Raw genomic sequence first — 18,563 nt, forward strand, 5'->3', positions numbered from 1 at the left:
AACACGTTTCTCAAATCTGCAGAATGGCATCAAAACATGCGAGCCTTCAAATTCTTAGAAAGGCCATGGCTACTCAGTGGCAGAGTTATAACGTGTCTACTGTACCCAGTAAAATTAAGTCTTATAGGCAGCAGGAACATTTTTGTGATGGGTAGTCATATTGTAAAGATACGTGGAACAGGTATTGCCGTCAAATTATCAATGGATTCTTGTCGATATTATGATGCCAAATTTAAGTCAATGGTTATTAAACACTCAGAAATGTAGAATAATTGTGCAGCCGCAAGAAAATACGGCATAGGCCTAACTAAATCCGATTTGATGTTAGCGTGAAGGCAAAGATAACTTAAAAAGAAAAAAAAAAAAAAAAAATTGCATACTGTACAAAAATGCATTCAATGGTCCGCAACAAGTCGAAGATGAAATTGTGAGGTATGTGCGCGAAAAGCTCAAGGGCAGAATGGCCATACCGTAGCGCAATAAACTTGTTCGTTGGCCTTCAATGTCCGCGAATAGGCCTATACATCGCCAGCCGTTGAAATTGGCTGAACCCGGCCAGTGAGACGTGCGTGTAGCGGTAGCCGGTATATCTGACGCTGAGTAAAAGTAACAGTTTTATAGACAGCAAGAACATTTTCCTGGTGGTCGTCGTATTGTAGAGACGCATGGAACAGTTATTGCCGACAAATTTTCAACGGGTTCTCTTCGGTATTATGATACCAATTTTAAATCAATGGTCATTAAACCCACGAAAATAAAGAATAATTGTGCAGCCGCAAAAAAAATTACGGCATAACGAAAGTCGATGTTCGGCGTCTAAAAATGGGTACTGTACAACAAAGGCATTCACATGATTTTACAAAGCACTTTTTAAGCTTGATTTAAATTTTTTGAAGGAAAAAGTGGGGTTCGTCTTGGATTCGGAGAAATACGGTACTATAATTTTTTCAGAATGAAATTAAACACACACTTCCACGATAAATAACAAACAAGTAAGCCGTAGTGTGGATATCATCAGCGGAAACGCAAGTTTTGAACAAACTGATTGCCGTTTCATACTGATTTTAATATGTATGGGTTTTTTCCGACTTTCATACAAAAATCAGGTATAACGACAATCCGTTATAGCGAATACATTTTTTGCTGTTGTGAATTATCGCTATAATGGACTTCTACTGTATTTGTAAGCCCTACCAGCATTAGTTAACACTGAGTTATAGTTCAGTCTAATGGCTGAATTGAATGCACACTTGGTTGAAGTGGAGGGGCTAATTTAAATGAAATAAAATGCTGGTGTTTGCTTATCACCTATAAGTAAAGAATAAAGTTTGGAAAGTTAAGACACTAGAAGCAAAAACTCACAAAGATAATTATGCACTAAGGCACATGAAATGTTCAAAGTTTGTGTTGAAGAATTTCCTATTACATTTAACACTGGATGGTTTATATTTATATCACAAGTCCTGCTATTGACCATAACAATACATACAATTGGAAATTTTCTAAGTTCGCTTTCACATTTACGATTTGTAGTTCCATTGCACTCATTGCACACGTGCAGAGTTTAAGTACTTTGAACAGAATCTGGCGTATCCCATGACAGGTCCAACTGGAGCAGACCACCAGTTGTTACTACACCCTATCTGGCCGGAGCGAGGCTTTTTATACCTACCCAAGCTTCATGACATCTTCATGACCCGATTCCTTTATTGAGTAACTTTTAATTCCTTGGAGGGATTTTCTTAAAATTCACGCAAGGAGACTTTTGAGATGTGGCGATCACAGTGTTGTAGTTTTTATTTCGCTACAATGATTATTACAGAAGTTTTCAATTTTTCTGCTATGGATGGTTCAAGTGTGTATGACAATTTAGCCTTGGCCATGATCCAGCTTGTACCAGCTGTTATTCTGGTGGGTAAACTAACCAACCCCTGTCAGACTTAGAAACAGGCGCTGAGGTGAGCCGAAGTGAGCTGTTCATTTCTATAACGTCTTAACTTATAATTACCGTGAGAAATACTTGATGTATGCTTATTCCCAGTACAGTATGTATGCATGTATGTATGTATAATATAAGAGATCGATGGACAGAAATATGGCAAACCAGCACTACCAAGGATTAACTGAAGATGCCATGTATCACAACCAGGCCACCAGGTTTTGATAAGCACAGGAAGATTTGGGCTAATCTGAACAGAATAAGAATAATTGTGGAAGATGCACCGATTCCCTACATAAATGGAGAATGACATCCTCCCTGTGCTGTGATTGTAGTGATTGTCCAAGTGTGCCCATTACGAGCATTCAATGGAGACCTGCAGGAGTTCCTCTTCGCAACTGATAAGGCTGTTGAATACATCACAAATCTAGATGTATTGTACCAGGAAATTATGTAATAAGAAGCCATGACTAGATATTTCAGAGAATAAAGATATTTTAATCACAGGGCACATTGGGTGTAGACCCGGAGCTGGGTACAGAGAGAGGTCCTAACTATAATGAGTTCAATTTTTTTAAACTGAATTTATTCACATAAGGTTCACCTTACAATTGTGCTGGTTACAATGAAGTTGTCTCCATAGATCTTCCTTGATGAACAGCGACCCAACCATGGAAACACGATCCTTCGTGTGCAGCAACCAAACCATAGAACCACAATACATTGTAAGCAGCAATGGATCATCGTTGATTCTTGAAGGTCCCAGCGTAGGGTAACAACTCACTGATTATGTTACGTGAGTGTCCACATTTAACTGTCCCCTGAGTATTGGAATGGCTCACATAAACCACAGCACCTTGTGAATGGTAACTGTTGACTCGGTTCTAACTTAGAATCCAAACGTAAAATTAGAAGAATAAGTTCCACAAGAAAAAAAAAGTTTGACTTTTATCACTTGCATAGAGTCTTTTGCCAAATTAATATTTGCACTGTACATTGGAACTCATCACAACACAGTTTATTCCTATTCATGTCGAGAAATAAAACGTCTGATGGAATAACTGTACTCTTAGAATTATAATTCTAAAGAAACTGAATATTTGTAGCGACCTACCAGAAGCACAGTTCACTTGGAAATTTCACTTGCATTTTATGAACGTCTATGAGTGCACTTGTGTGTATGTCTTGAAAGTCACCAGGAAAAATCACTATCATTCCTAACTACTGCATTCTAAGCGAAGAAATTATTATTATTATTATTATTATTATTATTATTATTATTACGATGAAAAGTCTGTTTGGAGAAAAACAACCGCATTTGATATAATGGTCTAAGTGAATGGTTAAACACCTGTTGTATGAAAAGTGAAGTGTCTGAATATTCGGTTGTTCACATCGTAATGTTAAAGTTTAAGTCAGGTTCACTTAGAAAAACACTATTATGACTTCTTGCACACAAGTAAATGTTAGTTATACAAGTCTTAGAATCACCTTCCACAATATTTACAAGTCCCTCAACGAGGTTCAACTTATTAAAGTTGTAAGTACCGTAACGCTGGAATTGTTCTATGTTCCACACTTGCATGACACTTAGACATAATTTCGCCCTGAAGGCTGACTTCTTATCGTGTGGTGAACCAACATTGTCATCTTCCTGGTGTGACCTGCTGTGTCAGTATCCACAGTGGTGGCCTTTTTATATAGATCTAGCTCTGACGTAATGTTCTATAAAATCTTCAATATCTCTGTAATCCCTGGACTAATGTTGGAGAAATTAACATGAGGAGAGGTTTGAAATGTGCACTATAAGATGCCATTGCTTCTGAATTGATACCTCAATTGGTTTAGGATAGAGAAAAATTTCTTGGACGGACGTTTTGAGATCGTATGTCGCAACTTGTCCTTGATACAGCGCTGGCTAGGTGATGAAGCGTCATCTTGCTTGTAGAACGACAATGTGGTGTGATTCTGTTGTTATCCTGGTTGATTGAAAGGAGCAAGCTTCATCGTGACTGCGAGAAGAAATGTGGGTGAAGTTTGACCCAGGTTAAGCTAACTGCTGCCTGGCGATATGCCAAGGCATGTTTTATGGTTTACTTATTTGCCAACAACTGTATATAACATAACTTTTCTTCCTTCTACGGAACCTGAAAAATGGTGTGACGGATACTGCACAGAAAGTGAAAATTGAAAATGGGTAATATGAAACTTGTGTATAAACAGATTCCGGGAATATCTACCTACTTCAATCTGAACAAAATTATTGTTTGACAGTAATGGTTCTGAGTTTCAGGTCATCATCACAGTATTGTAATCTATTGTCAGTCAATTTGGGGTTTCAATGTAATTATTAACCTGGTAATCTCATTTGACATCTATCTTAAAAGTAATTTAAATTTTATAAAATATATATTAAAAAAATATATATTCAAAAGTGGTATATATGTTATGCGGTTGTAAAGATTGTTATTACTCCGTAATGTAATGTTTATTAACATCTACCTTGTAGATTAAGGATATAGTGGTTTAAATTGTTGGTTTCATAGTAATTGTTTTATTCACCTGAAAACCACCAAACTCGAGTGTAAACGATAAAAGTGAAAACATAAATACTAAAGACAGTCCAATCCACTGCAAAGAAGGCAAAAAGGCGTTTACAACTAACAGTAAACTCCGAACACACGCTGTTATAAATACTGGATTAAGGCCATTCCAGTGCCGGAAATGCAATAAAACGTCTACCCAGTGAGGTAATCTACAAAAAACACCTGTATGTTCATAATAGACATCATTTCAGTGTAAGGAATGCAATTAAACGTTTGGTCAAAGCTCGTCTCCTAAGCAACACATAATGATACATACTGGAGCAAGGCCATCCTACTATAAAAAATGCAAGAAAGCGTTTGAAGTTAGGGGTAGCCTCTGATAACATGCAGCTGTACATACTGGAGAAAAGCTAAACCCCTGCTCGGAATGCAATAAGACGTTTTGTGTACTTAGTAATCTTCGCACCCACATGCTTCTTTGTAACGGGGAAAGGCCCTTTCAGTGTCAGGATTTCAACAAATTATTCGGTAGAAGTGACCTCTGGCTACACATAATGATACATGACCGGTGGTTGTATTACACAGTCTATGTATAGTGTTAATCTTAATTTAATTGTACAGCCTTGGTAGTTAATAAATTATAAGAGCATAAGCTGATAAGGAAAATCAAATCAACTAATCACAACTCATTAACAACAACATATTACATTCTACGACATGGAGACTAAATTCACGAAAGCCAGTAATGAAGCAGCAGATTCTTTGAGCGTTGTAGATCATATTGCAAGCTCCCAAAATCATTTAAGTTCAAATAAAAAACCACGATTAACCTGTCCCCACTGCGGCAAACACTACATAAAACTCAGTAAGCATATAAGTCGATCTCATCCTGATATCCATCGCAAAATAATAGTACAGAGACAGACTACCATAAACCACGCTGTCGCTTCACAAGGTGATGAAGCATACAATAACGAAGAATTTCGCTCTCAAAATGAGAGTAGAAAACCAGTGGGATCAATAGACGAATATAGAAAGAGCTTGAACTAGTGGAATCGTAAGTTCTTATGAAATGAGCACAGATCAGTTCGACAAGTCTGTCGACGAATTCACTGTTTTTTTTTTTTTTTTAGCCGAAGCAATAGATCTCCTACCAGGTCCTAAACACCGAAAAAAAAAAAAAAAAAAAAAACTTTGAGGCAAGAAAAACGAAGAGAGATGCAAAGCTACAGAGAACTTACAAGCAACACTCAAATCTGCAGAGGGCAACAAAAAGAGATAAAGAAGAGAGACATAATAAGTACCGATACCAAGAAATGCAGTATTTCTATTACAACCAGCGAAGAAAAGCCATCAGAAACGCTCTGAACGACCAAATGACTCACTGTACGGCTGATATCAAGGATATTGAGAATCATTTTTCATCTATTTTTGCCACACCTAACAACTGTGAATGCGAACATTATGACGATCTGCTGACTGAAAGGGAACGCATTGTACAAGACGAAACCTTCGATGTAACGGTGCACAAGGACGAGGTAATCCTGGCTATGAAAGGAATGGCTGTGGACACGTCATCAGGACCCGACAGAGTTCTAGTCAGAGCTATCAAAGATGATAAGGCATCAACTATCATAGCTAAAATTGCTACGATAATGTTACAGACAGGGCATGTTCCATTACTGTTCACAAAGGCGCACACCATTTTCTTGCCTAAAAATGGCGATCCAACAGAACTGTCAGACTGGAGGCCAATTACTATATGTTCAGTCCTTCGTTGTGTCATCAAGAAGGTCTTTGACGCAAGATTAAGGAGTTACATCCAATTTAGCGAACATCAAAGAGGATTCATCAAATCATATGGCACCATCATAAACACCGCTTTACTCAGATCTGTGTTAAACACAGCAAAACACAACAAACAAGATGTTACATAAGCAAGGCTTTCGACAACGTGGGCCATTTACACTTAAGGAAAACGTTAGCTACGTCAACTGCGCCAAGCAAGCTGAGTGATATAATTTGCAAGCTTCAGGAGAATAATACAACTCAAATACAGGCCAACTTCAAGAAAACAAATCCCATTAATTTACGCTGTGGCGTAATGCAAGGATCCCCATTGTCGCCAGTTTTATACAATCTCGCAACAATCACATTTTTCGAGAAGTTGGTGAAAAAGAACTATGTGACTCTTGCCAACGGACTGCAACCTTTAACAATACTAGGCTTCGCAGATGATACGGTTATTGTAGGAAAAAACCGAGACTCTGCAATGGAACTGAAGAAACTAGCTTTACAAAGGTTTTGTGAACTTGGTCTAACAATAAACCCTGAAAAATCTAAAGATATCAATATCAGCACAGGAGAAATAAACGAAGGGCTCATTACAGTCGAAGAAGGTATGGAGATTAAATGTATTTCGAGGAAAGAATGTGTCAAATACCTAGGGGTAAATTATGCAGATACTTTGTTATTTGATTCCAAGAAATCAATGACACTCCTTCAGCAGAAACTCACCTCGTTATTATCCTGCCCCTGGCTTCATCCGGACCAGAAATTTTCGATTCTAAATTCTTCAGTCTGTCCTATGTTGACTTACCAGTTCCTCTGCATTCCTGCAGGTAAAATACCACGGCGAGTTTTGGAAGATGCTGATAAACTCGTTAAGAGTGCTCTAAAGGAGATCTTATCCCTTCCTACTGACACTCCAGATTCTATGATTTACTCAGATAAACAGTACAAAGGGTTAGGTGTTTTTAGAGCAAGCTGGGAAGCCTTGATTCAGAATATAAACAGCTGCAACATTCTGAAACGGGAGAAGAACCAATATATCGAAGCCACTAGAAACCTAGATGAAGAAATTAACAGATGTTTAACTGAGTTAAACATAAATGGTAAAACTGAGGATATGAAGAAGAGGCATGGTGAGTATGACATCAAGAAACTCAGAAATAGATTACAAGAATCTGAATTTGAAAAATGGTGACAGCTGAGAAGTAAAGGTCAGGGAGTGTCTCTGTACAAGGAGTTCCCTCCCGTAAACCGCTGGGTTAGAAACCATGATGGCCTTTCTAGCACGGAGTGGCGAGATACGCTGAAAATGGCATGTAACGTTGCACCTGTAAGAGCTGTACCAGGAAGGTCCCTTGATGGTAACTGCTGCAGAAGATGTAGTGAGACCGAAACATTACCTCACGTCTTGTGTTCCTGTGCCTTCGGTGAAGCTCTTCAAAACACTAGACATCACAACATCAGGTCATCCATAGCACAGACGCTCCGTGAGAAAGGATTTCAAGTGCATGAGGAAGTCCATGGCATTGGAGTAAATGGCAGCACGAAAAGGATTGATATGATCGCAATTAAAGGGAAGAAAGGACATATATTAGACCCTACAGTAAGATTCGAAACACACTCCGACCAACCAGATGAAGTGGACCAAGAAAAGAAGTCTATCTACCTGCCTACAGTGCCATATTATAAGAATAAATACGAACTGGACGAAATAGAAGTGAGGGGTCTCATGATCGGTGTGAGACGGACAGTCCTAAGAAGACGATAGAACTGATGAAGACCTTTAACATCAATACCAAGGAGTTCATCGACTGGGGGCTGAAAGCGCTCAGGGGTTCTCTTTTGATACTCAGACACCACTTATACTCGCCAGACTGAGACATAATTTACTTATTTTTATTTTTGAATGAAATTGTTTGTGTATTCCTTGTCTCTGGCAGCCTCCAAGTGGAGGAAGATTTTGAAAAATAAAAAAATTAAAAATGTGCAGGCTGACTACTTGCTCCTGTGAGACTTTGTTCATGTGAGCACTTGAAGAATACACATGCCAATACTTTATAAATTCTTTATGGCATATTTTATTTAAGAAATACTTTATGTACAGTCAATCCCGATACAGTATGTTTGTGACTCAGTGTATAGATTAATATGTAAATATGTATACAAACCATAAATTTTTGTGCAATGTGTTTCCAAAAGCTAAATAATAATATGTATGTATTGTACGAGGAACCATTGGTCACCTGGAACATAAATTCTAAAGTCCAGTATTTGTAACGGGACGGCCAGAGTTTAGGTTCTCAATGGCACGGCACGGCACGGCACGGCACGGCACGGCACGGCCAAGCATTCAGCACGCAGTACACATCACCTGTTCCACGTCACTGACGACGTAATAGCACATGAACAAGGTGTGGCGGTCTATAAATTGCCAAAACGTTTTTTAAAATCTAAACTTGTTGGGATCTCAATTAAAAAACTACATCACCTTGTAGCCCATAGTTTAAACATAATCCCCTGTACATTTGGTGATAATCGACCCATGGAATTGGAAGATATTCAATGAGATACAAATGCAATTTTCCACAAGGCACAGGTGATAGCCCAGCTAGTTGATATAAAAGGAGAGCCGCATTGACAGGGTCAGTAGTAGTTCAAGTTCAGCACTCACAGCTGTAGCGTATGCAGGCTGGTGAGAATGAATTTATACTCGGCTCTCAAACTTAGTACGGTACGCGAAGTATCTTCGAAACAGACTTGTGTGAATTCAGTGAGTGATACGACACTTAGAAATTTTTCGATTGAATATAGACTCCTAAATTCAGTGAGTGCTACGACACTTAGAAACTTTTCAATAACACAGTGACTTAAGATGGTTGTAGTTATCAACTTTGTGTTTCTAACCACAGTTTAAGACGTCAGTGACAAGAAGTTATTTAAATCTATTTAATACAAACAATCACGTGTGAACTAAGAACACTTCTTAGAAAATTACAGACTACTTAGCCCTCTAAAATAGACTGGTCGCAATCGTACTTTAACGTGTACATTTAAAGACTGTGGAATGGTGATACATTTGTGGAGAGTGTGAGACCTTGAGTTACATTCTTTCTTTCTTCCACATTCAAACTCTGAATTTTAGAGACTGTTGTAGTCATGAATGGACTTTATTGTCATGTGTTAATACTTCTAAATATTACGAGACTTACAATTCTTCTTCATGAGTAGAGTCTATCATTGCGTGCAGACACTTGTAAAATTACATGAAGTGAAATTTGATTTTTGCAACTACATTTGTGAAATATAATTTTGTTAACAAACTCTGTTCTTAGTGACACTACTAATACATTTGATTTCATTCCCAAGTAAGGACACTCATAAATATTCCTAATGAACTATGCTTTCAATAGACTGTAATTTCTGAGTGACATGGTTTACGGACAATTGAACTGTGCTTGTGATATCTGAGTGATATTGATTACGAATGATAGACGTAGGCATATTAGGGACAAATGATTTCTAGTACAAGAATCTTGAAATACCCCACTTGTGTGCACTTTACTAAATAATGTGCCATATTAAAATAGGACACTCCCAAAGTTAAAGATAGTCAGTTGGTCTCTTTCGTGTTCTAAAAGTATATTTTGAATACGATACATCCTGACAAGTGTCTATCGCAATTATCTGCACCTGTCAACGAGGGACATTGGATTGTGTTTCGATGTGGGACGTCGGATCGTGGTTTGACGAGGGAATCAAACGTCGTACCATGGTGGGCATCATGACATCCGATTACAGGGAACTCGTGATACAAATTCTTATAATTTTGTTAAATACCACATGTATGTAATAATGTAATAACATGAATGTATGTTAGTTTTATTACATTATTATTGTATTGAATAGGTGGTATTTAACAAAATTATAAGAATTTGTATCACAAGTAGATCTTCAATACAGACAAAAAATGAAATTTATAACCTGCAATACAGGGAACTCAACGTGAGGTTCACTGAACTACATGTTCTCCAATCCAGTCCAGTGTTCCTGTAATACAGGTGATATAAGTGCTTTAAAAACTTTGTAGTTCCACCAGACTAACTTTTCATTTGTGGAACAGTAAAATCAGTGATCTTGGAGTGGGTAGCTTGACGAACACTATAAAATTGAACTAGAATCATTTAGGTCTAACGCAATTGTTCAAAGGTCAAGACTGAACTTTACAAGACAAACTTTATTTTCTACTTTCACACTTTTGCGAAGCTCAGTGTTAACTTTAGGTAAACTATAAGCATAGATTTGCGTCTTGAGTGCTATAAACTCAAAAACAGGATTCATGTTACAAGTGATAAAATATTTTATTTATTTCCGTTCACTAAATGAACTTATTTCAAGAGAGACATTATGTCCTCGGGGGCCTGGGTTCGATTCCTGGTACTGCCAGAAATTTAAGAATGGCGGGAGGGCTGGTATGTGGTTGAAATGGTACATGCAGCTCACCTCCAATGGGGGTGTGCCTGAAAAGAGCTGCAACCCCTCTGGATGAGGACACGAGTTTTTTTTTTTTAAGAGAGACATTATCAGAAGAATTCGTTACCTGAAGATATAATTTACTTTCATTTAAAAATAATTCTAAAGACTTGGAGAAAGTTCATAATTTTGACAAGCCTATGTGCATGATAAATACTTCACTTTCGATAATTCAACTAAAGCTAGCCGTTTTCAGTACAGAAATCATTATCAAGAAAAATGATAGGGAATCAACCTTTCGAGTTCAATGAAAAGAATAAATGTTATTAAAGAAAAACATACCATCATTTTGCATACCCCTCTCTATACTGCTCCATAAGAACCCGAAACCCCTTTTACAAACCTCATGCCTAATTGTTCCTGGTACAGTATGTATGTATGTATGTATGTAAAACGGTCTTGGAGGGATGAATAACATAGTTCCAGAGCCCTTAGATGTAGAAGGTTTTAACATATTTCCTACTTCACACCTAGGATGTAAAAAGTATACTACCATTTGAAATATTATTTTGGTACTTCAAGGGTTTCGGAGAAATAAATATTTTCGTTCATTCAACGGTTTTGGAGGAATAAATATTTTTGTTTTCAGATCTTAACCCCAATTTAACTCCCTGAGGGGTTAATTTTTTTCAAACTTCCTGTTATTTAACATCTAGAATATCACTGAAATGTTAACTTTTAAGTCAAATACTGTAGTTTCAGAGAAATATATTTCTGTCATCAGGCCTCACGCTATATAAGCTCACTGGACAAAAAATTAGTCACCCTAGTGCACACGCACAGATGGATCATTAAGCCTGTACAGATGGTGCAGCGAATGAGTCCCGTGTTCAACTGCACGCGCACTGCCTCTATGTGAGCATAAGGCAGTAGCAATCAGAGATACATTGATGTTTCAAGCGGACAGTGTATGTCAACATGGGTAGATGTAAGGATGTGACACAGTGGCAAAAAAGAGCAATCGTGCTTGGCCATGTCCATGGCCATATGGTGCGTAAAGTTGCTGGATTTGCTGGTGTTTCGACTGTTCAATGTGTCTACAAGCAGTGGTGTATTACACGTGGCCATGAAACATGACGTCAGAATTGTGGTTGGAAAAAAGATCTCGACTGAGAGGGACTGGAGACATGTTTCACGGCTTGTGAATCAAAATAGTTTCCAAACCCAATAGGAATTGCTGCAGTCAGTGAATAAAGGTCCAGTCCAACCTGTTAGTGAGAGAACATTGCGATGGGAACTGCATGCAATGAACATTTGGAGTCGGTCGCCTCGCAAGAGGCCATTGCTCACAAAGGCACGTAAAGCTGTGTGTTTTCAATGGGCAAGAAATAATCGAACGTGGAGAGTAGCTGACTAGCCTATATTCCAATTATGCATGTCGTCGAGTGCACCAAAGGCCAAATGAAGCATTTCATCCTGGAAGTGTGCAAGGTCAGGTTCAAGTTGGAGGTGGATCTGTGATGTTTTGGGGGTGTTTTTCGTATCATGGATTGGGCTCTCTCACTGAGATGACCACTAACATGAATCAGCATATTTATTTAAACATTCTGGACAATCAGGTGTTGCCTTTCAGTCAACGTCTGCATGATGAATATGCTATTGATACTCTGATTTTTCAAGATGACAACAAGAAAGTTCATTGGAGTGGATGCATTTGTGACTGGTTTTATGAACACTCCCTCGCCCTGTTACATCTCGACTGGCTGGCAAAATCACCCGACTTGAGCCCGATTTAAAATCTGAGGGGCATGTTGGAACAGCAGTTAAAACGCCGATATTAGCATCCCCGCAATTTCGTGGAATTGCACGATCAAATTCTCAGCGAGTGGCTTAACCTGGATGCAATGTACTGTACAATCTTGTGGACACTCTTCCTAATCGAATCCAGGTGGATGTTAAGTCCAGAGTTGGATTTACACGGTATTAAATGATGCTTGTAATGATTTCTCCAGAGGTGACTAAATTTTTGTCCAGTGAGCTTACATAGATAACTTCTACAACAGTCCAGATTTAGCATGTGAACTAAACATTGTCCATTCTATTGACTCTGCAGGCACACTGAGGTTCGAGAGCAAAAAATAGTACCAAAAGAAATGAACAAAAAGAAGCTAAAGAAGGGAGAAATAATAGCCAGGCATTCAAGTCCTGTTACAGTGCTCATGTAGTGCCAACGTACCATAATGCCGATACTGTAAAAGTGACTAAAGGCAGGTAGATAGAGAAACCATCATTGTGTGGTTGAGTACAAATGGATGGTGAAAGTTGATCTGAAAGGTAAGCTGAAAGGAAACTTAAAATGTATGATAAAATGGAGCATGAAACTTTTCAAGAGGCTGTCAAATTTTGCTGTACTAAACTCACTCATAATTTACAGACAAGTAATGGAAAAGAAAATGGAACAACTCTCATTCAGAATCCAACTAGTGGAGGAGCTGTTTACCAAATATTCTCATGGTGGTCATAAATTAGGGCTAGAGGGACATCATTCCAATAACATGCCGCCAAGGTTACAAGATGGACACTTCATAAGAAAAGTGCTGCCTACAGGCTAAAAATCTAAGCTGCAGAAGAGATGCATCATGTGCACCAAGCATTGAAAATAGAAGACTTTGGTATACTGCTGCCAGAATTGTGATGTAGACCTCTGCAATCAAGTGTGTTTTGAGCTATATCACACCAAACTGAATTATTGTGGTAAAGTGATGTTTATCTCTACTAAGCAAGACTAAGCGAGGGGAGGTCTGACGCATAGCAGAGGGACTGAGTGTGCACACACCAGAAAGACCAAGTGATGGACAATGAAAAACACCTCAGATTACATGGCCTCTTTCTCAGGAATGGATTGTCACATTAATCTGGGGATTGTGCTAAATTAATCTTTGAGCTATTGCCTCCAATTTTTTTGCACAATGTTTCTGAGGCAACAATAACACTAGTATTAACTGCCTCCTGAAACAACCATTTCAAGAAAGAAAAATGCTACTATCATTCTGTCTAAAATGTAACAAGTCTCTGTTCATTTAGCATAAGGAATAAAATAATATAAAACAACTGACTATACTGCTGCCTTTTGAGAAATTAATGTAATCGTTTGAAAATGATCCGAGCTATTTTTTAGTAATAGTGAATTTTTTAAGAGACCACCATACTTCAAATGCGCTTGCACCTGAATCACCTCCGTCCGCTGCATAGTGCAGCACTTAAATGGTTCACACCACTGAGAGGTTAATGCTGAAACTTTAACCAATACTTGTTGAATAAACAGTCATATATGATAAAAAGAGGCACTGTAAAATTTTTACCATGCCAAAACCAGGGTGTGTGTCTTATACGGGTAAATATGGTATTTCAAACTGCAAGACCATGAACGACCTAACATGTAAAAATAATACAGAATTTTAAATTTCTTTGAAAATAATTATTCAAAACATTCTACTTTTCATGACACAAAGCAACTGGGAACTTTTCCTTCAAGTATATAGAAAGTTTAATAGCAACACTATATCATGAATGTTTGTCTCTTGCCATTAACAAGTAAACATCCTAGAAAAATCCTAGAACATACAGGCAACAGGAGATTTGCAAAACCAAAATACCTGAATTTACAAGTAGAACAATGAAGTACAGGGTCTTTTTTTCTGGCTCACTCCGCAACACCACTCGGAGCACGGCAAGGCTGGTGCAATGACACTATGTCGCTAGCCGATATAATGCGCGCTTTTCCTCCCCACTAATCACGGCAATTCACACTCACAGAAATCCAATTTCTAGTGAAACTATTAGTCTAAAACCTGCCTGGCATTACATTTGATATTCAAAATGTTGTCCCTCAGCTGTCAAACACGCCTGACACCTCGTAAATAGGTTTGCAGACACTTGGTAAATCTCGGCCCGCGTGATGTTCGAAATAACTTTTGTAATATTCTCTTGTAGTTCTTCCCTTGTGTGAGGGTTGTTCACACACACTTTTCCCTTCAGCATCCTGCACAGGTAATAACCACAGGGATTTAAATCAGGAGATCTAGGGGGATAATTAACCATACGGTCTTCGAAAACTTCCCGTATTACCTCCATAAATCGATTAGCAGTGTGTGCCGTCGCATTATCTTGCATAAAGTAACCCTTACTCCTTTCTTCTTCCATCAGCTCTTGAAAGAATGGTCTGAGAATGATGTCTATATGTATGTTCAGTCTTCAGCCCTAAGGCTGGTTGGATCCTCAACAGCTCTACCATCGGCTGTCATAGATGGCCTAGGCATCACTGAAGAGGCATACTAGGGAAATGAGGAGTGAGTTAGTTTCCCGCTGCTTTCCTCACCGAGCCAGAAGTTGCTATTACATATTAGTCTGCCAAGCCCACTGAAATGCATGCACCAACCTACCCTATGAGCAACATGTTCACACCATTCATAGCAGTGACTGGCTGCAGAAAGAATGGCATTACTAGCATCGCTCATACATCAGTCACTTTCTTATAGTCGAAACCAAGGATAAGACAGAGACAGATAAATGAAAGTAACAAAATTGGCTCTAGCCCATACCAGAAGACATAGTGCACTGTAAATACTAGGTCCTGCCAGCAAAGGCATGATGTCTATATATCGATCGGTATTTATTGTTTCATGGAAAAATATAGGCCCTATAATTCTGCCAGCATTTATTGTGCAACAAACTCCTATCTTTACATCATGAAGTGGACGGACATGCAGCTGGTGAGGATTTTCTGCACACCAGTAGCGATTGTTTTGACTATTTACATAGCCAATTATGTGTAGCCATGCTTCATGACTATAAAATAAAAGTTCTGGGTCAACATACCCATCATGAACTGACTGAAGCAACCAGTTACAATACCGCACCCTAGCGAAACTGTCAGGTCCTCTTAAATATTGGGCAGGGGTGGGTTTGAACGGTTTTGCTTTTAGCAGTTTTGTCGCTTTGTGGGCAGAAGATAATGACACATTAGCTTGTACTGCGAGACGCGACAGGGATTTTGTTGGAGTTCTTTCCAAGACAGCTCCTATTTCATCAAGCTTTTCCTCTGTTAAAACGGTTCGCCTCCTGCATGATTTCTTGTTACGAATGGACCCGGTGGTGCGGAACTTCTTCACTAATTTACGTACTGTACTCGTATGGGGAGGGAGGATGCCAGGAAGTTTGTGAATGAATCGAAAGTGGCATTTTGTATAAGAAGAATGCTTTGCATAGCACAACACAATGAATACACGCTGTTCTACTGTATACATCACTCGTTAAACACATGATTAGTATTCCTACAGAAACTACGCTATTTTAAAGCGAACACATTGAACACGCTACCAATATCACAGATGTTGAACTAAACTATTACTGTGAAGCAATGGTTATCGGTATTGTACTGCAATAGATCATCTTAGCCTTTCATGAAGCAATATATTTCTTGGCAAATGAGTCACCTGGTCGTGCTATCGCCTACCATGCATGTTCCCCTAACACATGGAACGAGCTTAAAAAAAAAAAAAAAAACTGTAGAAGATTGGGGTCCCTTAGCTGTATCTTTGTCCCATAAGGAGTACATCATGGGTTTCAAAATATTGACTGATGCAATTTTTACTGAGTAATAGGATTATATGTTACACTACCTTTGCAGCTGCCATCAGCACTTTTCATATAAGCTTTTTCTTTTTGGCAACCTTCATATGGGGGAAGATGAAATAAATGCATTTCAAGTATGTACAAGTTGCCTACATTTCAAATGCATTTCAGTATTCTGGCAAAAGTTCGGATAATGCAGCAGTTTTTCAGCGCAGATATCCAGGCACAACTGTATAGTAATTTGTTTCTTTCTTGCAGATTTCTCGTGATGGTCATGATCGTGTGGTGCACAGGGCTGCCAACTCTTGGCGTTAAGAACTAGTCGTACGTTGTTAGGTGCGACGGCGCTAGTTTTGAACTTACGAACTAGCGAACTGGTTTGGACTGTGACTTGAGCAGAGGAGGTCTGGGGGCTTAAGTCCCTAGGTTAGGGCCGTGAGTGGCTGTTAGGCCCCTAGGATTCTGTACAGTGATAGCAGTGCATTCAAACAGGTGAAGTAATTTATCATGCTGGCTAGTGACAAAGCTATTGGTCTGGATTGGTTAGGTCTGGCTAGTAACAAAACCATTGGTCTGGATTGGTTAGGTCCAGCTAGTGACAAAACGATTGGTCAGGATTGGTTAGGTACAAAACAATTGAACTGGGATCAAGCAAAGGGGATCTGGGGGTGTACGCGCTCAGGTTTAGGGCCACAAAGTGGCGGTTATACCTCTAGCATTCCGTACGACGACAGCAGCGCATTTTATGTTGGATAGTGGCAACAAGCTGACAAAGATATAGCAGTTTGTTAAATGCAGTTAATGATAAAGGAATAATTTCTTCTGGATAGGTAAGATCTCTATGAGAATTTACTCGCAGTCATTATAGAGTGGGTGTTGCCAGGTGTTGACATTATTTCCGATTGCTGGAAGGCGTACGACTGCCTGGAACATGAAGGATTTGAGCACCTTCGTGTCAGTCACTCCATTCAATTCGTAGATAGCAGCAGGAGTGCCAAAGAACAGACTGCCAGTACACACACAACATATAAAGAACAGGTGGAGGCATTGAAAGCACGGGTCCTACTCCATTTCCAGCTTCGGGAGAAAGAAGGTTCACTTTGCCGGCTACTTGGCAGAATTCCTGTTCAAGACCAACCTTCCCGTTGACACGAGGGTGCACACATTTTTTAAGGCTGCAGGGATGCTCTATCCTAGCCTACATTAAGGTAAGTTCAATAGAAAATTATTGTTGTTCTGTATTGTACAATGTTTCGTTACAGATGGCATTTAGTCGTGTTTTTATTGTGCGCAGGTTGGTAATGGAATGCATTTCACTTAATTGCTGAGAATGATGTCATATACAATTGTATGTTAGTCAATGGAAATGCTACAGTGTGCTTGAGCAATGAAAAATGCTGTGTGATAAATTATATTAGGTTGTAAAAGTAAATGTACTTCTGGGGGTGTGCGAGCGAGTCCCTGGCTGTCACAGTGAACACATCTCTCCTCTGCAAGGTATTCCACATGAGGTTTGTAACATTTCAAATCCCTTATGATGCTATAAAACTTATGCTGCACATACTGAATTTCTACCAATGCAGTCTTTTCATTTGTATATCATGATTAAGCAATGATTTTTATCAATTTATTATTTACTTACTGATAGGATCTCAAACTTTGACCTGGAGAGCCATTACAGCTGGAGGTTCTGCCAACTGTGGTGGTGGGAATCCAATGCCATACTCTGATTAATTTTCCTCCCACTTGTTTCAAGTCAGTTGAGATCCTAGATTCATTTTTGTCTATAAACTTCTCTGCATCTTTCCAAGCAGTCACTAGACCTGAAAAAAAGAGCCAAACTATCTATCATCACTTAAAGTTTCCTAATAGGTTCGGGTAAAAAAAAAAGCAGTCTTTTCATTTGTATATCATGATTAAGCAAGTGAAATTATTCACCATCTGAATATCAGCTTCATTCTAATTTACATAGTATCAGATATAAAAGGATAAAAATGCATGGACATTATTACTTAACATAAGCTGTACATCATGTAGTAGGGTACGCTCCGTAGATTTTGTGAACATATTCTTCAATTCAAACATCCTGAATTTTACATTGATGTTACACAGTCAATTCCTGGCCTGTCACAAATTTAACTGAAACTCAGTCTCAGGAAATAAACCGAATAGAAAAGTGAGCC

General features: G+C 38.7%; 1 protein-coding gene across 1 annotated transcript in view; it reads right to left on the reverse strand.

The window, feature by feature from the left end:
- MAN1 (LEM domain-containing inner nuclear membrane protein MAN1) overlaps positions 1-18,563 on the reverse strand; it is a 245,323-nt gene that overhangs the window by 70,977 nt on the left and 155,783 nt on the right. The window contains exon 5 of the mRNA XM_067140044.2: positions 18,023-18,203. Coding sequence (XP_066996145.2) covers positions 18,023-18,203 — 181 coding nt within the window. The remainder of the gene's footprint in view (positions 1-18,022; positions 18,204-18,563) is intronic.

This window comes from Anabrus simplex, chromosome 2 (genome assembly GCF_040414725.1).
Source record: "Anabrus simplex isolate iqAnaSimp1 chromosome 2, ASM4041472v1, whole genome shotgun sequence".
In the NCBI taxonomy this organism is placed as follows: domain Eukaryota; kingdom Metazoa; phylum Arthropoda; class Insecta; order Orthoptera; family Tettigoniidae; genus Anabrus; species Anabrus simplex.